The 23,873-nt window shown below is 47.9% G+C and overlaps 1 protein-coding gene across 1 annotated transcript in view; it reads left to right on the top strand.

Annotated features, from left to right (window-relative positions):
• Positions 1–23,831, top strand: part of PFDN1 (prefoldin subunit 1) — a 31,825-nt gene extending 7,994 nt beyond the window's left edge. The window contains exons 3-4 of the mRNA XM_057377682.1: positions 7,731–7,815; positions 23,674–23,831. Of these exons, the coding sequence (XP_057233665.1) occupies positions 7,731–7,815; positions 23,674–23,757 (169 nt within the window). The 3' untranslated portion in view covers positions 23,758–23,831. The remainder of the gene's footprint in view (positions 1–7,730; positions 7,816–23,673) is intronic.
• The last annotated feature ends 42 nt before the right edge of the window (positions 23,832–23,873 follow it).

The raw sequence follows: 23,873 nt of genomic DNA, 5'->3' as shown, positions 1-23,873 counted from the left end.
TAAGCTACAATTAATAATTCTTTTTTTTTTTAAAATTTTTCTTCCAGGTAAAGGAAAAAGTTTTTTTATTTTTTTTTTTTTTTTTTTTTTGTTTTCCCCTCTTGCAGCTGTGGATGGATTTGCTTTTCAAAAAAGATGAATCCTGATTTTGCTAGTTTTCCTGTACAGGCTCTTAGGGAAGGACTGCTGCTGAGAAGGGCATAAGTTTGCCTTTCAGAGTACAGCAGTAAATTTATGTCACTCTATTTGCTGCTGCAAAGTTCACCTTTCTGATCACAGAATATTTATCAATAAGAAAAAAAATAAAATAGAAATGTCTTTAGGATTGAATTGCCAGGGTGTTTACAGCTGTATTTGCTTGTTTATGTTTTCCTTGGTGCATATCCATGTGGTTTTGTAGTTTTATTTTTTTTAAGCATTCTTCCATAGGAATTTGAGGGGAATTCTTAAAAATAGAGCAGAATTTAGAAATGGATCTTGACTTCCTATTATTAGAAAAATTGTTTCTGTTTTCTGCTGCTTGCAACTTTCAAATCTGGTACAACCCAGACTTCAGAAAATCTATTTGAGSTGCCTGTGTTGGTTGGCATGTTGTAGTCATCTGAGTTCCCTTGGCTTAAATAAGCCACAGCTTATGTAGCTGGTTGCTGCATTCTAACAAATCATATGAAAACAAAATTAGAAGAAAAACCTCTAAGTCAGGAATATAGTAAGGAAGAACTACTTGTGGGGATTCGATTGCATGAACTGCAGTTGTTCTTGCGCTGTTTTCCCACATGGATTTAATCCCAAATATTATGAATTCCTGTATGATAGAGAGGAGGCATTTGCTTGCTTTTTTTTTTTTTTTAATTCCATTTATGTCGATTGACCCTTCAAAAAGAATTTATGATGCTCATTAAAAGCAGACCAYGGTACTATTTTATTATTTTGGGTTGTGCTATATTTAATACACACTTAGAGGTATATTCCTGATTTCCTTTTTTAAAGAASCAAACACGAACAATGATATAAATCTACCATCTAGTTAAGTGTCTGGCAATGCAGAAACTGCTGTTTGCAAGCTGTGTTACTATCTTGGCTTGTGGTAATGTAATATGCTGTAGCTATTGAGAGATGCCCCCCAAAAAAGTGAAAGCTCAATGTAAACATGGCCTGAAGTGCAGCCCAAACTCCTCTGCAGGGCTGGGTGCGTCGGGCCAGCCCATGCTGAGGTTTGAGGAAGCAAACGGCATGGAACTCTTTGTTCAATTCCTTTAGCTCCTTAGAGTAAATAGGTTTATGGCTTACAAATGTTCATCTGAGTAAAAGTTACCCTTGTTGGGGCCTACATAAGACGTGGTTTGGCCGATATCCAGCGCTGCTAATCCGGTCTCTGCCTGCTCCGGTGTGCCAGGCTATTTGCACAGGTTGTACTGCCCACTGGGGATGTTTCCTGCCCAAATAGCTCCTGGTGCTCATCCACCTCTCCCAAGGCAGTGGTAAAATGACTTGTGAACAATAAACTGCTGCTCTTTGCAATGGATTCATGTATAATCCTCCCAACATAAGCTGCAGGATTTGTTTTGCTTTAARGTATGCGGGGGCGGAATAGTTGGGGTAAGCTGTGTCGAGGGTGACCCAATGAGACAACTGACCACTAAAATAAATGCAAACATAGGAAAAGCTGCAATTCATCTATTCWACTCCATCTGTCCCAAATCAGTATAGTTAAGGCATGTGATCTGTTGATGGGAMATTCAAAATCAGGCTGAAAAAAACATGAAACCTTTAGACATGACGGGTGGCAGCATAAGCTATAATTAATAATTCTTTTTTTTTTTAAAGTATTGCTTCCTTGTCTTGTTATTAACTGGGTAATTCATCTAGGGTGACTAAAACTGGAATTTACAGGGGTATAGGCTGTGCCTGGTATGAACTAGATAAAGAATCATTTACAGAAGCACCAGCAAATCTTGGGAGAGTAGAAGGGAACTACTGGGTGCTGGCAGTTCTGCACAGCTGGCTCTGGTTCAATCAAGCTAGATTGCTTGGGATCAGCTCCTTGGAAGCCTTTCTTCCATTGGCTTTGAACAGTACTTWAAATGCATTAATCCCCTACTGAGTCTGCTCAAAGCTTGAGCAGCAGTGCAAGTTCAGAATTAAAAAGTGTCTTTAAATAGACAAGGGCATGACTGAGCTTCGCCAAACTTTTCTCACGGAGTGGTCTAACGCAAACACTTGGTTTCAAGGAGCAGGAACACCATTTAAACACTGCTATGATATACCACAACATGTTATGTTGTTTAGAAATACAGTAAACATGTTAAAATAATGTTATGGCTTTGTGCAAAGTTGTTTGTTTTCTTTACAGTTTTTGTTGAGAGTTTCCCAAATGGAATGAGAACGATGTAGGCTGAAGTTAGGTGACTCTGTGTTAGCCGGGAGCTGGGTGAATGGACTTACAGATCTGTCATTCATCATTTTTTCTGGCAAAATAACACTGGCCATATGTACTTGTAAAATGCTCTCTCTCTGGAATTAGGCAGAGAGGCCTGTGTATCCATCTTAGCAGGGGAAAAACTGAGGCTTCCCCTGGTACCGTGCACTGGTTCTTGCAGGGATCTGTGGAGCCACGTGGAAAGAGCTTCTTTGCAGACTGGCTGTGAGGGGATCCTATGGCCTGTTGTGGGGCTCTTTCCCTCGTGGTTTTAATACTTGAACACAGGCTCTTGGCCAGGCAGGCTGGCACAAGAAACACTGGGACCATGTTCCCTAACTCCAGGGGCACAGGAGAGGCTGCTCATGCCCATGACAGCTGCCTGCCACTGAAAATTCCAGCTGTAAAGGCTGAAGTTTGTTGCAGTTACAAGTGATTGAAAGTAGGGATTCTTCATGGAAAACCTGAACTATGAGCATCACTGTGACTCCACCTTTAATAACTTTAATAACATGTATGTCATAATGAAGAGTGGCATATGCTGAACAAACATCTCCATAACCTCATTCGTTAAGAGGCCAATCTTTCAATATCTAATATTATGTCTCAAAGTCAAGTAAACAGTACATTTTGGTGCAAACAGGCTGACTTATGGAATTACTTACACTGGACGATCATCACTTTGTGGGTGTGTGTGTATGTGACACAAAGGAGCAGACAGATGATGAAGTGGGCAGCACTGCTGACCTAACAAGAGTCTGAAAGCCATTTGGGCCAGATCATTAGGGAGTGCAATACAAACACTGATCAAACAAAATTTACAATAGAAAATTAGAATTGTGAAGGGGTAAGAGATCTTTTCAGGAGGAAACAAGCAGTGAGCCTCAGAGAGTGTATATAAACCATTTTCTCTGCCTTAGTGAAACAAAATTCCTGATGTGGAGCTAGCAAGGGGAGGAAAATAGAAACAAGTGGGAATATTTAGAGCAAGGTTTCTCTTTCAGTTCCCTYGTGGTCTATTTTTGTTCTCATATTGCACTTGAGAACCAGCAGTCACTGGGAGGCMGAGCATGTAGGTGCAGTCGATTGGCAACCACTTGGCTCTGCTCCATGGGCTGTTCTTGTTGGCAGCCCAGGTTTGGCTGAACACTGCTGTCCTCAGGGACCCCTGCTCCTCTGCAGCTTTCATTTCTAATTTACATGGTTTTGCTTTGAGTTTCCACCATTATGTATGGACACTGGAAACGCTGTTAGCAAGTCCTGCTCTATTTTTACTAGCTCTTCCCTTTGAAATGAGTGACCAGGTGAGATGGGGTGAACTTGTGCGTTCTGACCCAGATATTTCTGGTGTTAATTCAACAACAGTGAAAAGGTTCCCGTGTGAAGAGGTGATTGTTACTAAGCTTTGTAATTGCCACCGTGGTGCTGAGCATGTTTCTGAATCACTGTTTCATGTTTGATAGTGTAGRTGTCATGTTTGACAGGTCTGTTAGTGTGTGCTGTGATGCTTCACTGAGGGGCGGTGGATAATGGGGAACTCTTGGATCTGGGAAAAGACCCGGTTTGCTGCTTGTCTTCTGTGGACTAGCAGTACTTAAACTCCATCCCAGTTCAACACACAAACTCTGGGGGCTTGGAGCCTCCCATGGACTCCAGCAGAGCTGTGGAAGCAGCTCTTAGGTCAGTATTAGCCATGCCACCTRCCAGGCTCCATACTACTGAGCAGAAAAGGGCTCCTCGGCTCKGTGACTTTCATGTGGGGCAGCTCTCAGCTGGTGGTGAACCTCCAGGCACTGAATTAAGTTCACGTGTTTGAAAAGCTTGTTCACAAACTCAGGGAGCATGTATCATGGTTCTTTCATGAGCTTGAAAATCTGTACATGAAATAACTACATCKAAGTGAAACCAGGCAGCAGAATGACACTGCCCTATTTTTCCAGCTTGGTGAGTTAAGAAAAAAAAAAAATCATCAAGTTGATGTATTACTTAGGGTAATTGGAAAAACAAAATTTAGATTAAAYTTAAATTCTGATTTATTACAGGTGCCCTGCAGCAAGTTCTTACCTAATAAGCAGAACAAACTTCTGCTTTCTCCAAGTGCTGCCATAAACCACATTATTTCCTTAGGTAAGAACTTTGGCCAAGATCTCCATAATGTGTGTATCCCAAACTAGACGCTGAAAAACTGATGAGTTTTTTGAGTCCTGCTTATGTTGGAAAGTGAAGCCACAGATTTAAATAGTTAACTATGGATGTGGATTTGTAGTTGAGCTTTCAAAGACCTGGCCTTTGGCATCTTCCAGGGCAGCACGTGTGCAGTTGAGGCTGACAGCTCTGTGCTCTTGTGGCAGGGAACTCAAAAAGGTGACTTTTAGCAGAACTGGTAAAGACCTTCACGATGCTGCTGGCCAGGTCATGGACATCTGATGTGCTTCTGAGCAAATCTGTGAATGGACACAGGTTCTAGCCCACTGTTTTATAGCAGGCAAAATTGGGGCAGTTGTATTTGTGCCCAGCTGCCCGCATAAGTCTCGTCAGTGCTAATTTCAGCCATCCAATTTTAATTGGCTGTCACATGTCTGCCAGAGCATTGCAGGAGGATGGGAGGGAGGATATTTTCCCTGATGACTGCTGTTGACATTTGCAGAATAAAAGTGAAGTCAGTCAGTTGTTTGTTGGAGGTTTTGGTGCCTGTAGCWGTTCTGAACCAGCTGGGATCACCCAGTGACTGTCCCCCAGCAGGGACCTTCCCAACTGCAGCATGGGGAAAATTGCTCAGGCTGTGTTGGTGTTGAACTTTGYTTTTTAGACCAGGGACGTCAGGGAAATTAAAATGATCAATCTTCCTGTACAATTTGGGGAAGCAAATGAGAAGGGATTATATTCTTTGCTGCCCCACAAAAAAAAGGAAATAATTCAGGAAATGTTCACCTACAGAGGCAGGCTTAGGGAAGCAGTGACGTGGGAAGGGACTGATGGCTTTGTGTACAGAGGGCATCTTGCTGCTTTGGTTTTCACTAAGAGCAGCTACTGTAGAAGCAAGGCAAAATATGAGTTCACCCCAAATTCTACAGGGGTGTGTGTGTGTGAAGGCTGATGTTTTTTTATTCTGGTGTTGTAGGCTTGAGGTAAGAGCATCAGAATGATGTGTTTGCTGGTGGTCCTGAAAAGTAATTCTTCTCTGGCGGGATCCAGGCTCTAATAGCAATGAAAATAACTTCTCTTTCCTAGAAGGATGRTCTTGACCTTGATTTTCACAAAATCACCAGTGTTGTTATTTCAACAGATTGGTGTGTGTCAGGACCATAAACCATCACCACTGTGTGCAAGTGAATGGTGGGAACACCTCCCATTGGGAAGGGGAGGATTGAGGGGACAAAGAGAGTCTCAGTAAGCTGTGTTGGTAAGAAWAGGACCAGACAGAGAGCAAAGATGATGCCAGCAATAAGCATGAGCCAAGACTGAGAAAAAATGAGAGAGATTTGAGAAAATTGCAACATAAAAGACGTAACAGAAGTTCCTGTGGAAAAGAGGAGATGAAGCGGAACAGGGAAAGAAGTGGGAGGAGGAGGAGGTGCTTCTGCAAGCAGTTAATAGCAGCCCCAAAGAGAGTTTTAATTGGAAACCTATTATAATTATCCACGGTTTCCCTCCCATGCGTTTCAGGAATGTGTGTGGCAGGTACTTTTCCTTTTGGCTGGGTTACTGATGCAGAGGGCACTGGGTTTCCAGCCAAGTGGCAGATCCGTGTTTGTGTTTACCAGGCTCTGAGCAAACACGTTAATAATGTCATTTGTCGTGGGAGATGACTCTGCAAACCGATTTCAGGTTTTTCTGTAGCAGACGGGGAATGCACTCTGATTCTGCCCTGTCTAAAGCTGCTCATTTTAACTGTTGGAGCATGAGCTGTTGTCACCTGGCAGGACGACATTGACCCTAGTTGGTGCTAGAGGAGACCTTGACCTCGTTGGTATGACCCATGGAGGCTCCTTCTAAATCCCCCGGGGGACTTTCTAAGTAGGGAAGGGGGTGAATCTGCAGTTTGTACATTCTTCATGTCTGGAAGGGTGAAAAACAACCAGGGAGGGTTCCTAAAATTTGTTTGAACTTAGTTGTCCTTTACCACTTTGTGGGATGCCAGTGYCACGTGCTGGAGGGCTGCTTGGAATGCTGGTGCTCCTTCAGAGGCTTCCTTGAGCAGGGCACCTTTCTGCTTGTTGGCAAGCAGGATTGCCAGGACTCTGATGTTACAGATGCATTTTTCAAATCCCTTTGGCAATTGAGATCAGAACAAGTGGAAACTGGTGGCCACAATTTTGGTTAAAAGCAGCCGTTTCTCATCCCACATGAAAGCCCTTTGGCTAGTGAAAGCATAGAAATTTGGAGGTCAGTGAGGGGTTGGGTTAAAGCCAAGGCTGGAGAAGTGGGAGCTGTAAAAGTTGCATAGCTTCTGCTGGAAGCACCTGTCTCTGTTCTGTCAAATTACGGAAGGGTATGGATTGGAAAGGTTCTTTACAGACCATCCAGTTCCAYGCTCTGCTATGGATAGGGGATATCTTCCACTGGACCAGGTTGCTCCAAGCCCTGTCCAGYCTGKCCTTGGACRCTTCCAGGGATGGGGCAGACACAGCTCCTCCGGGCACCCTGTGCCAGGGCRTCACCACCCTCAGTGTAAAACATTCCTTCTCTATGTCCAACCTAACCCTGGCCTGTTGCAGTTTAAAACTGTTGCCCCTTGCTTGTCATGACAGACCCTGGTAAAAAGTCTCACTTTCTCTTTCATGTTAGCCCCTTTCATAAGCTGGAAAACTGCAGTAAGGTCTCCCTGGAGCCYGTTCTTCTCYGTGTTGTACAACCCCAACTCCCTCAGCCTTTCCCTGTGGAAAGCTTTGTTTTTATTGTGCGGGTTTGTTTACCTTGCAAACACTRAACCCTTAATGAATAGCTCTTACCTGTCAAGAGTCTTCCTTGACTACATGCCATCAGCTGATTTAAATCCCTTTGAAGGGAAGGTGCTGACAGACTCCCCTTGCTGGTTGTGTGCCAGAACTGCTTCCAGATCATTCAAGGACATTGAATGGTAGAGGGAGTTCTGTGTGTATCCGTGTTCATCCTTCCAGAGCATGGGTGAGGCTCASCAGCCTGGTGGGCTCTGGGACCCGTCAGAGCAATTTCTCATGTCTCTGTTCAGAACGTGGGGGTGAGGATGAACCCTTAGCCGGAGGTGCCTCTTATTTAACTTGGTGTGCAGCTGGGGAGCACTCATGTGAAAAGCATCCAATGTTTTCTGTCTCTTCTTTTTCACTTGTAGGTTTATACTTCAGCCTAAAGGAGTGATTCATAATCAGCTTTTAGAAAAACAGAGAATAGCCGAAGAGAAAATTAAGGAGTTAGAGGTAAGTTTTTGGCAGGTAATGATGAGCAAAGTAGAACATTAAGATGCTGTTTGCTACATCATGTCTTGTTTTTATCTGCTACTTTTCATGCTGAAGGATTGTAACTAAATGAGACAAAGAGTCTGTTACAAGTAACCTACAAGTTACTCAAGGTACTCGGTTCCTTCCCTAGATCTACAAATCAGTAGGGATTGATTGTTCACTCTATGTCCTGGTRTGAAAACCGGGAGTGAGATTCAATTCAAATGAAATTATTCAGAGCAAGGTCTAAAACAAGCAAAAGGATGTTTGTGTGGTTATTTGCGGCAGATAAGTGATGTAAAACTTTGCCAGTGCTGTGGGTATTTAAAAGTTACACTGGCTCAGAACAATTGCACAAATTCATGGAAGAGAAATCCATCRAGAATTACCAAATATGTAGAAATGGCATCCTGCTCAGGAAGTCCCTGAACTAAAAATGTCTGGAGGGTGGGAAAGTATGAAGAGGAAGTACCGTATAGGCCTGCCCTGTCCTTACACTCTGCCCTGAGCATCTGCTYGGGGCTGCTGTTGAAGAGTGGGTGTGTGGGGAGATGGGACTTTGTTTTGACAATGTGGTCAGAGTACTTCTGTGTTCTTGTGTTTATCTGGTTGGAGTATTCAAGGCAGAGAAGGATATCTAGGAAATAAAAAGTAGTGTCTGCGCAAGTTCCAGTGTTCAAACAGGCTATCTAGTGAATCTTGACTATCTTCTTGTGGCTGCGTGTACAGCTTTACAGTTGTTCTGAGATGTGCAAAATGTACTTTTCCAAGGCTGTTAGTGTGGCGTTTTTTATAATGCTCCTAAAATATCATTAATACAAACCCCTGTTTCTTGGTCTTTGGAAAACGACAGAGAAAGCAAAGACCAGGTTGTGCCAGGCTGCTTTTCCCATCTGTTGTTGTTTTGGAGAAAGTTATTTGGAGGCCTGATAAGTAGGGACAAACGAATAGGAAATCTGTGTTCAAACCCACTCAGACTTGTGCAGTTCCGTCTCTGCTGTCTCCTACTTACACTAAAGCAGAAGTTGAGTCTGTATTTTTAAAAATTCCTTCTTAAAACTCAGCCTGCCTGGGGAGCAGTGGAGCAAGCCCATCCCCAGATGTTATGTTGCCTGGAGTATTTTCTGTGCCAGACATTAAGGGGGTTTGTTTTTCTGCCCCCGAGAACTCTTTCTACACAGGTCTAACAAGTGCTCCATGGGCAGGCTGTATATCTAAGGTGCTGTACAGGCAAGGCACAGTCATTTTTATGGTTATGTGGTAGAAGCAGTTGTATCCTTGCTCCTCTGGAGCCATCCCAGATGGCAGTGGCTTTGTGCAAAGGCAGCCCTGCAACTGGGGTTGGAGGACTTTGTGGCAGCACCTCTGGGTTTGAAAGCAGATGGAATGTGGCTGGAATCACCTCTGGGTTGGAAGCAGGTGGAATGTGGCTGGAGTCACCTCTGGGTTGGAAGCAGGTGGAATGTGGCTGGCAACCCCTCTGGGTTGGAAGCAGGTGGAATGTGGCTGGCAACCCCTCTGGGTTGGAAGCAGGTGGAATGGGCAGCCTGTTTATAAACTGCCCCTGTGGTCCCTTACTGCTAGCTGCAGTGGGCTGTGGTCAGCTTCTTGGCTACTGTGCCTTTCAGCTATGCCATCTGGGTTTCTTCCTGTTGCTGGTGGGGAATTATTTTACCTTCTGAACTTTCCAATAGCTGAGTTCAGCAGAATGGATGGAATTTCCCGCAAATTACAGCCTTTGCTGTTCTTACACAAAGCCTCGGGACTGGCTGCTTTGCAAATGTGTTTTTCTGCTTTGTAGCTCCCTGTTGCTGAGTCTCTGGCTATGGCCATTGAATTGAAGTTCCCAGCACCAGAGACTGTCTCAAAAGGTGGTTGGAGTGGAAAGGTGGTTGCTGTATGGAGTGGTTTTTCTTTTTAATCRTGAATAGTAGGGCTCAGATTGCCAGCACATTCAAGAATTTAAGTGAACAGTCAAGTCCATCTTTTAACTAATCTCCTTCCAGYTGGCTGTGCCAGTTTCATGGAGAGGGTTTTCCTCAGGCCTGGGATTCCCCATGGAAGAGTACAATCACTTAGGCTGACAACTGCTGGAARTTGAGATTTTGGGGGAAAAACCTGAGTCCAACTCATAGAGCACTTATCACCGGAGCAGGGGATTTTGCTGTCCTGAAAACAAGTTGTGACCGAAGCAGGAAAGAATGTGAAACTTTGTGACCTTGTGCTTCTACCACAYAGTTGTAAAATAAACATCAAACTGAGAATGGTTAAATGTCCCTCCATTCATTATTGAAACTGGAAGGGTTCTAAAGCTGAGGTTTATATTTTACATTGTTAACTACCTTTTGCCTTACTCACATTTCTCACTTTGCACAGCTGAATCAGGCTGGTCAGAGCAATCCCCCAGTATCCTATGGTGTGGCTGATCTCATTACTCATGGAGCCTGAGCTTGAGCCAATTGTGCCTTGCTATGATGACTTTATTGCCAAGGGATTGTGAAATGTGTATTTTTTGATACATGCCTGGGTTGGAGAAATGCTCTTCCCTTTACCTTGGTGCTGTTTACAGAGGAGCATAGCACAAAGGGCTGGGTTCCTTGCTCAGCTCTTCTGGAAATCCATCCTGCTGCCTAGCAAGATGTCCAGCTGCCTGTTCCCAAAAAGGTGTCTCTAACTTGCTTCAGAGGTGTGAACTGTTTTTGCTGACAATCACAGCTGCCAGTGAACTTTGAAAACCCTGAGGAGTTTTGTCCCTTTTCTCCCTCCCTCTGACATTTTCCACTGCAGTACATGATTGCAGTCATTCAATTCCCCCTCATGGGTTTCTCCACTGTTGAAGCAGTGCATTGTATTTTTCAAGGCAGCATCACAAAATTGATGGGATTCTGCTGGTCTGGGCTTCCTTGCTGCTCATTACATGACAAAGCAGCAAGGACAGCCAGACCTGTCCTTGTAAAGAGCTGGGAAAATAAGGTTTGGCTGGAACATTGCATTGCACTGGGTGAGAGGAACTGTGTTCTGAAAGCACTGAGGGGTCTGGATGTGGATAAAGGGGCAGGTARTTATTCTGCAGAAATTACTCTGAAGAAAACCCAAGGTAGCTTTACCCTGCTTGTTAAAGCTGTGTATTCATGTGAATATATTTATTTATATTGAATCATAGAATAGTTTGGGTTGGAAGGGACTTTTAAAGATCATCTCATTCCACCCTCTTGCCATGGGCAGGACATCTTTCACTAGACAAGGTTGCTCCAGGYATGGGGCAGCCAYAGCTTCACTGGGCAACCTGTGYCAGGGCCTCACCACACTCATCGTAAGGAATTACTTTCTAATTTCCCATTTAAATTTCCCCTCTTTCAGTTTGAWTCCRTTGTTCTTTGTCCTGTCACTCCAGTTTCTGCTGAAGAATATCTCCCTGGCTTCYCTGTAGGCTCCTTCAGGTCCTGGAAGACTCTACAAGGTTTCCACACAACCTCATCTCGAGGCTGAACAACCCCAAAGTTCTCAGCCTGACAACTTCATAGGCACCTGTGTGGCATTCTGAACTTCACAACTTGTATCTAATCCTTTGGAATCCAAACAGACTGCCCAGGCTTGCTGGCACAAAAGCTGTGCCTGCTGACAGGCCGTGCCAACGGGGTTTACCCAGACCTCCAGAGACTGGTGCCATAGGCTCCCTCACACACGGGCATGGGACACATCCTGCTCAGCAGGAGCTATTGGATTTTTCCAGTCCTGATACTATCAAATTCTTGTTGTGTTTCACGGTGCAAGGGGTATGTGTTAAATCTATTTTGAAAGCATTCTAAAGGGATGAGCACAGACTCTTTTTAGCTCAGCAATGTTTGTGCAGTATTAGGAGAAAAACCAAGTAATGTTTTTCTTCCCTTGTTTTTAAGGAAACATGATATGTGAGGRGTGGAACAATGCTTTGTTTCAGGAAATGTTATCCGTTTCCATTGTAGGGCTAGATGGATTCTGTTTTTAAATGTGGCATTTTAAAAAGAACAAACTCTATGATGTTATAAAGACATGGAAAATTGATTCTTCATTAGGGGTGGAGAAAGTGATTATCATTGTGTGCTTTCTCTGATAATATCTGATAGTCCCCTTCTCTCCTGCTATATTCAGCTTGTTTAGTTGTCAGGCGTTGTCAGACTAAATTGCTAAAAATAACAAATAAGGGGGAGGCTCTGCTGGGCAGCCCTGTCTGCTGTGTGCCACTGAATTTAGCTCCTTCGGAAAAAGGGCAAAAGCAACCTGCAGCTTTCTGGTTGAATTGGATTTTGGTTTTAAACTCTGACCACAACATAGCTGTGTGCTTGTTTCCCAGGCAATTCTTTCACATGTCTGTGGGAGACTGAAAGTTTACTGCTGCAGAGATAAAGGGTTGGTTGGTTTCTTCTCTGGCTGCCTGGAGTAGAAAATACAATCAAGAAAGCTGTGCCTAAAGGCTTGATTTCYAATTCAGAAATCCTTCATGTGATCCATAAAACACCATGTCCAATTTCCCTATCCCAYGCAGAAAATATCTTTGCTCTCCTTCCTGGTGGAGGAGGGAGCACTGAGCTCTCAAACATCGCTGTGCTCCATGTTTAAAGCCCCAGGTGATGTTTGCAAAGCTGGYGAAATTACAAAGTGACTGCACTGAAATGCCTTAAGGTGACCACTGACTTCTTCCCTGGTGTTGCCTGAGCACAACCTTGCTCATGCTGCAGCTTCCATTTCTGTAATCTTCTTTTTTCTGGGAGCTTTAAAATGGCTTTGCTGCAGCCCTGGGGCAGAGTGGGGGTGTCCCCCTGCGATGAGTCGGCTCTGGCAGTTGCCACAAGGGTGTTTTCTTCCCCTGTGGGAACAAAGATTTTGGCAGGTGAGGGTGTGGCTGGGGAGAAGCGCTGGAGCCTGGGGCAGGTATGGCTGGCATGGACCTGCTCGGTGTGGYCCCAGTCTCTGACCTGCTCTGGTGGCAGCTCTCCTTCGTTTTTTACCAAAACCCTCAGCATGGAGGCCAATTCTGTGGGTGGCTTTAACCATGTGAAAACAAGGCTCTTGAGATTTGTGGTGCTCTTTGCAGACCACGAAGTGCCCATCAGAAGGTAGCAATTGTTAGGCTGTTCCCAAGTCAGACCAGTTTCTTCCAGCAGTTTATAGTGTAGAGGTTCTGATCACATTGCTGGCTTTGGGAAGGCCAGTGCCCAGGAATGTGTGGTGGGCTTTTTAACTAAACAGGGGGAAATAAGGAATGCTCCTGTTTACTTTGGAGAGGGGAAGCCTCAAGAATAACCCTCTSTGTGTTAGCCTGGAGCAGATTCTACTTTGGATGAGGGTGCTGTTCTCTCATTCCATTGCTGGCATGTAGGCACGTACCGGGGCAGGATTTTAAGCACACGTTGTCACTGAAGTTGCCCCTTGTTTCCCAGTRTGTTCATAGGCAAGGTCAGTCCCTCTGCTTGCTATAGAGGGAGTCAGGATACYTAATGTGGGGACAGGTGGAGTGTGGAAGTGAATTTACCATGTAGGATTAATATTTGGGCTTGCATGGATGCCTTAGGAGGGAGCTGTGGGATCTCCAGAAGTGATGGATGTTGGAGATGAGCTGCAGAGCCTCATGAGACCATCAGCTCAGGCAGTACTCAGCATCTTGCATGGCTTTGAGTGTCTAAGACAGCTGTGGGTGTCTGGGCAGCTCCTTCTGGACACACACATTTGGACTTGGTGACGTTCCTGGGAAATGTGTTTCATCTTGACTCTCTTGGCTGGTGTCATCCCATGTCTGAGTCCATGCCCYCACTGAGGATTGCTCCTGTGTTTCAGGCTGTAAAGCTGGAGGCTTTGCTTGCTTTTTGAGGACATGGGTGGTCCAGCTGCCTGYCTGTCAGCTGTGGAGCTGGCACTCCTGTGGGAGAGCAGAGCACAGCCTGCATGGGCAGAGCTGTTACCAGCCCTCCATGAGAGCCTTGTTTTGAAGAAGGGAGTAGCCAAAGCTCGTTTTTTTTGCCCTATAAGTCTGGCTGTCTTACAGGGAGGGGAGAATCTGTGTTCTCATTCCTTCCTGATTTTTGAAATGTAAAATCCTCTGAGCAATGAGAAAAATCGACTTGAAAATGACAAAATGTTGAGGAGGTTGAGTGTAAGGGACACAGAGTTAATGCTATCAGCACAAAATCCTGCTTTGTGAAGAGACCCTCTGACATAGGACTAGGGCCACACAATTTAAGGTAAATGCAGAAGGAATTGGGGCATAGCTAATGCTGATCTAATTCTTTCTGTTCCCTAAACCGACTGTGTTGATGGTTACATGAAGAACAGGCCTTCACAGCTGTGAGGAATCATTCACTTCACTTGCTTTTTAATGCTTAAAGCCTCGAGGTCTGTCTTGTTTGTCAAAAGTGAGGGTGGCAAAAGGATTGTATTCTTACAGCTGAACTTCATGGGTGTTTCTCTGTTATGTGACTGTCACTTTTCATTGCAGACAGATGGAAATCAGCCGTGTGCAGTTAGCACCTTGCAGCTTTTCAAGGCAGCAAGTGCTCCTCAGTAGCTGCAGGGAAGGAGGTGGATCTGTTCAAATGCTGGCTCTTAGTCTTACACTAGATTTGTTAGATAAAGATCAAATAACAGTATGTTCTGCTTTGAAAATTGTGTAAGAAGCTTGTCATGTGTTAAATAGTGCACAAGTCACTGGTTGCAAAACATGATATTGGGATCTTAGAGGCACAGGGAAAATTAATTCTCACATTTCTAAGGGGAAAGGGGATTCCYAGCTCTCTGGAGGGGTCATCCACCACCTTAGACCTGGGGATGGCTTACAAAAACTAATGTCTCACCACATTTTTGTGAATAATGGCTGTACATTATGATGATTTGAGTGGAATGACGTATCATCACATGTATGTGGGTATGCACTGGCACGGCTGGATCTCTCATTTGGAGCAATCATTCACTGCAACAAGTTTTCAAAGTCCCAGATTTTTGCAAGCAGTTGTTTAATTAGTAATTCTYTGTTAGTCTTCCCTTTACTGCAGACTGCAAAGTAAGCACACAAACCAGCTGAGAGGGCAAAGGCTTTATGAAGGAATAACTGGAATTTGATGACTTTGCTTTCACTGTTCCTACCTTTATTTTTAGGTGAATAATTGTAGATTTTAAAGCAAGAGAATAATTAATGTGGGGGTTGTTTKCTTCCTTTTATATCCTTTTCAGTCTAGTTATAGACATGCTTTCAAAATAAAGGCATCTGAGAACCTGTTCTAGGTTGGTTTTTTTTTGAAGAGGGATTACTCTTAATTAAAAAAAAAACCAACAGCCTAACAGAGAAAACTTTTCAAGCAACTCTTACCAGTAATTCCTTTGTAATTCAGAGGAAAATGAAATACTTTATGCATTAATAAAAACACACTTCTGCTGCTGTGTCTAAATGGTTTTGTCCATCCAGAAGCGTGCATTTAACCTTCTGMGTCTGAAAACATTGCTTGTTTCCTCTGATTAGCATTAAGCTACTTTTATGATCACACTGAAATCATTTTAACACCAAGTTGGTTGWTAAGTCTGTCATTTTAGAGCAGGGTCTGATTCATTGTCAAAGCTCTCCTTTGTGCTTATGGCTGCAGAAGTATCCAAAGCAACAAACTGAGCTGGATGCGGGTCCCTCTCCAAATTCCTCCTTGCATGAGTAATAATTAGTCACAAAACCAGCACTGCTGTCCTTGCCTTAGTCACCAGTCCCTGCACTGGCTCCTGGCTGCCCTTTGTGCCAAGCAGCTCTGGGGAGGGGGATTATCTGTGCCCGATAAACCTCCATCCTGCTTCCATCTCCTCCTCCATCTCGCCTGGGGAGAACAGGAAACGATTATTTGGAAAGCGTGCTMCTGCCTGTCGGAGGCCTGACCCAGCCCTGAGTCAGCTTTACAGAGCCACACCTTGCTCCCAGGTATGCGGGGCAGCCCTCACGTCACGCTTCCTGCCATCCCCAGTGCCACCCCCTGCTCCAGCCCTGCTGCCTCTGTGGTGGGCATGAGGCTGCTCTGAGTTCAGGGCTGTCTCAACTGGGGTGGGGGATGCTGCCTGCTTGGCAACTGACACCATCTTTTTGTTGCTGATTTGTCTTTGAAATTTATGGAAGTGATTTTTCTTTTAGAGTGGCCTTGTTTGGCCAGGASTGCAAGAGCTGAAAGGTGTGGTATGGTTTTGCAAAAGTCCTATTGCCAGGAGGAATCCCGATGAGCCACACCAGGTCTGTGGGACCACAGAAACTGAGGCACTGGGTTAGGGAACCCTGATGAGCCATACAGGTCTGTGGGACCACAGAAACTGAGGCACTGGGTTAGGGAACCCTATGAGCCACACCAGCTCTGTGGGACTGCAGAAACTGAGGCACTGGGTTAGGGAACCCTATGAGCCACACCAGCTCTGTGGGACTGCAGAAACTGAGGCACTGGGTTAGGGAACTTAACGTATTTTGCAAGAGGCAGTTTGGTGAGGGATGCTTCCGCCCAAACAGAACACGGGGATTTTCAGAACCTGGGTGAGTTTCTCCTCCCCAAATTCTCTGTTTGACCTGACTCTGCTGTCATAAACCTGGTTAGGAYACAGTATCTGACCTGGAGCAATGTATTCCTGGAAACTGCTCTAAATGGGGAATTGTGCCAGGAAGGGGTATCCCTAAAGGAATCCTTTGTGTTGATAATATATTTCTGCTGCCACCTACTGAAAGGTTCCCATCGACTTGCTTTAGTAGTAGTTCACATCAGGCTAGGGTGCAGGAGTTCATTTCCTAGTCATGAAGAGAACTGTCTCCACCTCTGCTGGAAGYGCTGTCCTGTGGCTCAGACAGTGGGTCCATGTGAACTGCTGCTGCCATGGAGAAAGGCTGGCAGGCTGGCTGACTTTCTGCCCCTTACCTTGCCCCTTCTTCTCTTGAAGGTACCAAGTGTGGAAGGTAATGGGGCTTTTCTAAATTAGCTTTTTCAGAGTATGTTCCCCAGTGTTTCAAGGCACTTCAATGATGGGGGAAGCCCTGCTGGTTGTGCTATGGTAGGATTAGTACACAGTGATGGTGGATTTGCACCAGCATTTCTTTAGGCAGGTGCTTTTAAGCATTCTGCTGAGTTGGCAAACRTAATTGTGTGCTTGATGTGTTCTCTTCTACACTTTAATCCAAGTAGTTCTGAAGTGCCTATGGGTCCCCGTTATCTTGTGGAAGGAGTAGCTGAGGGAAAACACAAGGTCTGAATCATCCCTTCTCCCCTTAGGTAAATGGCATCATACTTCTGTCAGCAGCTGTCGTCAGAAAGCAGCTGGGCTCCCTTCCTATTCCAGTCACTCACTCTTGAGCAAACTCTGGGCAACTTCCTGAGAGCAATAACTTGCTTGGAAAGTCTTGAAGTGGATCTAAATATTTGGTGGTTGCTGTASAGTGATAATTCCCAGTGTGTACATGTGCCACAGTGTTGAACTGGGTGAGGACCAGTGCAGGGTGGACCCATCAGGGCGTAGGGCTGCCTGCAGACCCACCCCACCCCATTGCTGGTGTCCACTATTTYGGCTTCTCCTGGAGCAGGAGCAGCCGGGTGCTGTTGAGCAGGTCCACCTCTTTCCTGTTTATGGGTTCCAAGTGAAATCCCATTAAACAGAGCACATGTACTCAGCACATCATCTTCCATGAGCTTAGTCTGACTGAAATGTTTGCTTTGCCCAGGCTGTGTGTGCCAGGGCTCCGAGTGTTGTTGTCCTCAGGGAGTTTGGGCACTGCCATCCCAAACAGCAGCGGTGGCCCCAAGAGCGAGGGCAGCTCTGGCTGCTGCTGCCTGTCCCCAGTGCATGCTTTGCCTGCCCCCAGTGCATGGTTTGCCTCCCTCACAGGGAAGATCCTTCTCCAGCCAGCCATGTRCTCCCAGCTCTAGCTCAGGATCACTTTCCCACAGAGCCCTCAGGGAATGCCAAAAATGGTTTGAGTTAACATTGGGGGATACAGAAGCTCTTGGCTAGCAGCAGGTTTCCCGAGGTGGTGTCACAAGATGAGTTGTATCAGGGCTCCTGTTTGAGGCACTGCATCATGCCTGAAGACTGCAGCCTTCCTCAACGGAAGCCTTCTKAGTGTGAGAGTGGGATGCCAGAATCTGGTGGCTGGTAGCCAAGCATGCTGAGAGCCATGGGAAGGGAGGTATTCTCTGGGAAGGGACCTGCCAGCTCTTTTGTCCTCACAAGTTGGGTGTAAAACAAGTTCATAGAAAAACATTTTGAAAAACAAAAAAGGGAGAAAAAAGAACAGGCTGAAATGAATAGGCATGTTCCAATAGTGGATCCTTAAATTTCCATGGAAACATTTTTGTTTGGGCTCAAGCAAATCTGTGTTTGCAGGTCAGAGGTTGAAGCTTTCTTTCATTTGTGGAGGTGACGTGAGAGAAGTGGAATTCGAAGAGCAAAAGTTGATGTTGAATGATAAACTATGAGTTTGACACAGGAAACTCACCTGTGAGAGGGAGGGTATGGCAGCATGGATGGGCAGGGCTGCCGTGACTGTTCCCTCTGGGAGCTCAGGGCTGTTTGGACTCTGGGAGTGGAGAGGGAATGCTGTGTCCTGTTCCACTGAGCCACTGGCCCGAGCCAAGGCCCTGCCACATGCAGGGCTGGCGGCGGCCAACCAGCTCTCCCTGAAGGCAGAGGAGTCTGAATCACAGTGCCGTGGGGGAAGACGGTGCTTTGATCATCAACAGCCCATCCAAGAGAAGCTGATGAATAGTTTTTTCTTGCTGTGRAATCTGTGGATGCTGGCTCTTTAATCTGCCAGGAATGCCAGGTCCTGGTGCGTCATCTTGCTCAGCACCGGCCTCTCCAKWRSKKKRWKSMAWKGGRRSSGRRGKKGGAGGCTGGAGCAGGAGGTGACTTYGCGCCGTGTCAAAAGGCCACGGGCCACTTCTGTTAACCACAGCTCCTTTTCTTCTTCGGGGCGTGAGCTGTAATTGTATTTGCTTTCAATCTAGTCTTTCCACAGCTGCTGCCAAAAGCAAACAGCGYGGAGCTGCTCAGGGAGCAGGCACTGCTCGCCATGGGGAGCGAAGGGCACGGGAGAGCTGAGGAACAGGGTGGTGGCAGGGGCGAGTCCTGCGGCGTTGTTTGGCTGCAGTCACCCGTGCCAGGGCGCAGGCTGGTCATGCCAGCACACCTTGGTAACAAGAGTTCACAGTGAGGGCTGGCTCGTGCTGCTGCCTGCACAGCCCCTGCTGGGGCTGGCCAAGCTGCTGCTTCCAAGAGCCTGCACTTCCTAYGCCGGCAAAACACCCAAGAGCCATTGCCTGCACCCCAAAGGCATTGCCTGCAGCCCCCACAGCTGCCTGGGAGTGTGTTGGCAGTGGGCCATTGCATCCCACCAGGCCHATTGCATGTCAGTGCCCTTCTCCTTGCAGCCGGGGCTGGGGCTGTGGTGCCTTCCCTGCCAGGCCCTGTGGCTCTGTCTGCAGAGCTGTCAGCTGTACAGCCACTCTTCTTCCTGGGACGGATTCCTGGGAGATGGAAGTGTTGCCTGTTGGATGGGATGTGTGAGTGATCAGCACTGTTTTTGGCTGCACTCTGATAACATKGGAGACGGTGTCTTTAGTCCATGAACCACACACAAGTTCACCCCTTGCCCCACACACCTGCTTTAGGAAGGCTGCAGAGGCCTTGGAAATGGAGAAGGCTCCTGAGATGTAGCAGGGGAGAGTGTGGGTGAGGTTGGTGGCACATCTGTACTCAGGTCTGGGAGAGGTGCAAAGCCCAGTTTCTGAGTCCCCAGGATGTGCCAGGAGACCCAGCTGGTGGAGCTGGCTCTGCTGCCCAAGGAGGGATCTTCTTGCCCTCCATCCTGGTGCCAGACAGTTACTAGCATGACAATTTTGTTTCCAGAAAGCAGATTTAGGTGACAACACTTCCTTTGGGGCTAGTTTTGAGACACATCATCAGGGCTGTGGTTTGTCTTTTTCCCAAGTGCTGCAGCCTTTCCTGCCTGGGGAAGGAACTGTTGTTGGCAGTGATATTAGCTTAAARGAGTTAGGAGGAGGCATTGACTGCGCTGGCTTTTGGGGGGCATCTTCCGTGGGTTTGAACCCTGTCAGTGTTCTGTTCCAGACCTCCCTGGGCCGTGCCAGTGGCCGTGTTGGTGTCGTGTCCCAGTGCAGGTGGCAGAGCCCTTTCTGAGCAGGGCAGAAGGGTGATCAGGGGGCTGTCACCGCAGAGGAAAGTGGATGAGAACTGGTGGGTGGCCTGTGGCAGGAAGAAGTGAGGATGCAAGAGCCTGTCCTGGGCTGGAGCAGGTCAGCTGGCTCGCTTTTGGAGCGTGTGAAGCGTGCTGTCCACCTGGAAATACAGAGCTGCAAATCCTTCCCTTGTGCCCTCTTCCATGCMGCCTCCAGCTGCCCTTCCCTGCTCTGTGTGGGAGAAGCTTCTCCAGTGCTGACAGGACCTGCAGCCCTGGGTCATCCCTCCCTGTGTGACTGAACTGTGCCTGGGTCGTGGGAACACACTGGCCTTTCTCTGGGAGTGGCAGGGGCTGACAGGGCCTGGCAGTGTTGGTCAGAGGCTGTTTCTCTGAAATAAGTTTCAGAAACACTCCACAAGARAGTTTTGTAAAATGAATCTCTAGCAAGAGGCTGTGGGAATCATGAACCTGGAGGAGGAACCAGCCCCTCGCTGCAGTTGGAGCCCTTGGCTGACAGACTAGCTGTTTCCTCTAGTGCCCTCCGGGTTTCCTTGTCACTGCCTTGCCACGCTCCTGGCCAGACCAGGTCACTGCCCAGCCTCCCGTGGAGCCTGGCCCTGCTTGTCAGCCAGAAGCTGGGGCTTTTCTGGGAGCTCAGTGTCATGTGGCARCTTCCCCCCGATGCCTTCTCAAAGCCAGTCTCCTTTCTGTCCTTCCCTGGAGCTCTGTGGCTCAGGTAGTGGCATCTGGGGCTGGTTTGGGTACCCACCTTATCTGTCCAGAGGCCCACAGAGGGCAGTTYAGGGCACTGGTGTGGTGAGTAGGAGCTGTGGCAGCCACCAAAGCCAGCAGTGCAGGACCAGCATGCTGCCATGTTCCTTTGGGTTGCTGACTGGTGAGCAGTGGGAGCTGCTGTAGAAGTGAAACCAGCTCTCTGCAGCCACCTTTGGTTTCATGAGGGGCCAAAACCAGCAGCGGTGTTCTGGCATTGCCCTGGGAATTCCCGCAGGCTGCACTTGCCATGGCACAGGTAGCAGAGGATGATCACCTGGAGCAGCAAACACATTTTCTCTGGGAAAATTTGGGTGCTGAGGTGAAGCCCWGCAGCCACAGGCTGGCCCAAACCAGGGGCTCGGAGGATATGGGGTTAACTCGGGCTGCGAGTGTAAATGAAAGCTGTGAGCTGGAAGCTGGAGGTGGGGTTTGGGATGCAGGGTGGTGTTCAGGGAACAGATACCACCAGCCTGGCAGGTCTGGCTGGACCGGAACAGCCTCCAGTGTGACTTCAGAGCGCGCTGTCATGTCTCTGGGCTCTGCTGTGAGTAGGCAGAGTGTGTGTCAGCCGCTCGCTCTCTCGGCGCTGCTCCCTGGGAGAGACGGAGTTTCCTGTCTAGACCCCCGTAATCGCGCCGAGGAGGGGTTTGCACGCCGGCTCCGCTCCCTCTCCGCTGATTACCGAAGCAGAACCCGGGCTGCAGTTCCCCCTTCCTGGGGAASAAACACCTCGCTTCTGCCACGTGTCTCGGAAAATGTGGCGCCCGTCTGCTCCTCCCCTGCCCGTGATCCGGGCTGTGGGTTGGAGTGGGAGCCAGCCCCTGTGCAGGACAGCCCGGGAGTTTGCAGCCCCCCAGCTGGGGTGCAGAGCTCCCCTTGCTGTTTGCTCCTCAAGCCCGGGGATGGAACTCCCTGGAAGGTGTTTTTGGGAGGAAGTAAAGTACTGGATCCAATCCCATTTTTGTGCCTCAAAAATGAGGTGACCAAAGAGAGTGATTGAGGGGAAGAAGAATTCCCTGAATCCTGGCCTGCCTGGGGCTGCAGGTGCTGCCTGAGTGCAGAAATGGCATCAAACCCAAGCCCTTTGCCACGGGTGAGCTGAGCACGTTACTGTGCAGGGGTGGGCACTGTGGGTCAGCATGGGCCATGTGAATGATCCTCTGCTGTGTCAGCGTCCCTTGTCCTCGTGGAAGTGGGGCCCACACTGGCACCAGCATGGCTTCCTGATGGGATGGCTGAAGTCCTGCTGGTAGGAACATGGAGCCATGGCTGCAGCCTGCCAGCTCCTGGGCTCTCCCCGTCCTGCTGGGCAGCCTAGCAGTGGAGAACTGCACTCTGGAAGTGTCCCCTGCTGCCTGGTGGGCAGGAGAGGCAGGGGACAGGACAGGAAGGCAGGACCATTTCATGCATTAATTCAATGCTGTTAAAAAAAAAATTTAGTATTAAATGACTCCCTAGAAGTCAGCTCCACTGCTGCCACTCTCCTCTGGTCAGCAGAATGAGGTGGAGCTCAGAGCCACGAGGGTTTTTGGGGCCTGTTTCCTCTTGCAGCCCTCAGACTCAGTTCCCTATGTGTGAAATCCCTCGACGTCTATGCGGGCAGTGTGGGGACAGCAGGGCGGTGACAGAGTCCCGCTCGTGTGTCACTGAGTCACTGGCAGTGGGAACCTGTGGCTGCTCTTCTCCCTGTGGTTTCCTCAAAAGCAATTCCTGYAAACAAAAGGGACCCCACGTGCCTGGGGACCATGGAGTGGGACAAGGAGCCTTTGGGCAGAACTCTGGCCCTGACAGTCATGAGTAACCTTTAGTGTTTAATTACAAACCCTTCAGCATTTAGAGGCAGTGCTGGGAGAGATGCCCTCATGGCATGAGCATTCCAGCCGAGTGTGCCATGCAAGGTGACGGAGGGGCAGTGGTGGCAGCAGGGCTGCTCCGTGGGCTTGTGGATTCTCCTCATTAMAGGTCCTGTGGGCTCACCAAAGTCAGGGTGAGGCTCTCAGGGCAGCATCAGCAGTTCCTGCTCTTCACTTGTCCTCGGTTTGGGTGGGCTCTGGGGCTCTCCTGCTGCGCTGGGCTCCTGGCACTGGGGAGGTGACGGTGGAGCYTCTGGCGGGGTGCCCTGGGCTGGGATTTCATAACAATCCTGGCAGTGTTTGGTGGTAGCTGGCATGGCCCAGAGCAGGGCTCTACATGGGCAGCACGGGAGCCTGTGCTCCCAGCAGCACTGGAGGAGACTGTTGTGTCTGTTGTTTGGAAACCCAGAGAAAATAGTCCAAAGAGCCAAGTGCTGATTTTTCCAGTCACAGAGGAGCACCCAGACTTGCAGGAAAAAACGCTGCATGTTGAATTCCTATCTTGGGATGCACGGCTTGGGGCTGCTTCCYTGCCAAGCCCAACCTAATTACAGATGATTAAGAAAACACGTAGTTCGTGATGATGACAGGGAATTTCTGATAGAAAGGAGGGTATAGGTTTAGAAAATGGCCCAGCTGGGAAAAAGAACCTTTTGTGCCCAAGGAGAGGGTTTTGCTGTRTCTCCATAAGGAGACCTTGGCATGTCAGTCCCTCTCTAGGCTCCAAGTCTAATAGGATCTGATTTGATTTCCTTCCTTGCTSATGTTCATGGCTCCCACTTTTTGCAGTGCTGCTGCTGCAACAGCTCCTGCAGCTCTGAGAAGGTTTCAGGGGGAACAAAATTCAAAGTTTGTGTAAACCTTCACCTACCCCTGTGYCTTGGGGAATATGTAACTGCTGTCCTACATGGGACACCTGCAGTGTGGTGGGTACCCCAGCCAGGACCCACAGCTGTGCCTGGGTGGACCGGCCCTGGTACCCAGGGCTGGCAGGGCTGGGGGCATCCTGACTTTCCTCTGGTTTCTGCCTTGCAGCAGAAGAAGTCGTACCTGGAGCGAAGTGTGAAGGAAGCAGAAGACAATATCCGGGAGATGCTGATGGCACGCAGGGCRCAGTAGTGGCACCCTGGATGCCCTGGGCTGATCCCTAACCTGTCCCCCCTCTCCCAAATAAAGCACTGTTGTGACACACAGCTCGTGTCTTGTGGCTGCTCTCCCTGCACGGGTGTGATGGA

Source organism: Malurus melanocephalus, unplaced genomic scaffold (genome assembly GCF_030028575.1).
Source record: "Malurus melanocephalus ecotype Western Australia unplaced genomic scaffold, MMel_1.1 scaffold_321, whole genome shotgun sequence".
In the NCBI taxonomy this organism is placed as follows: Eukaryota; Metazoa; Chordata; class Aves; order Passeriformes; family Maluridae; genus Malurus; species Malurus melanocephalus.
Note: the sequence above shows the minus strand (reverse complement) of the source record. Positions and strands in the feature narration are given on the sequence as shown.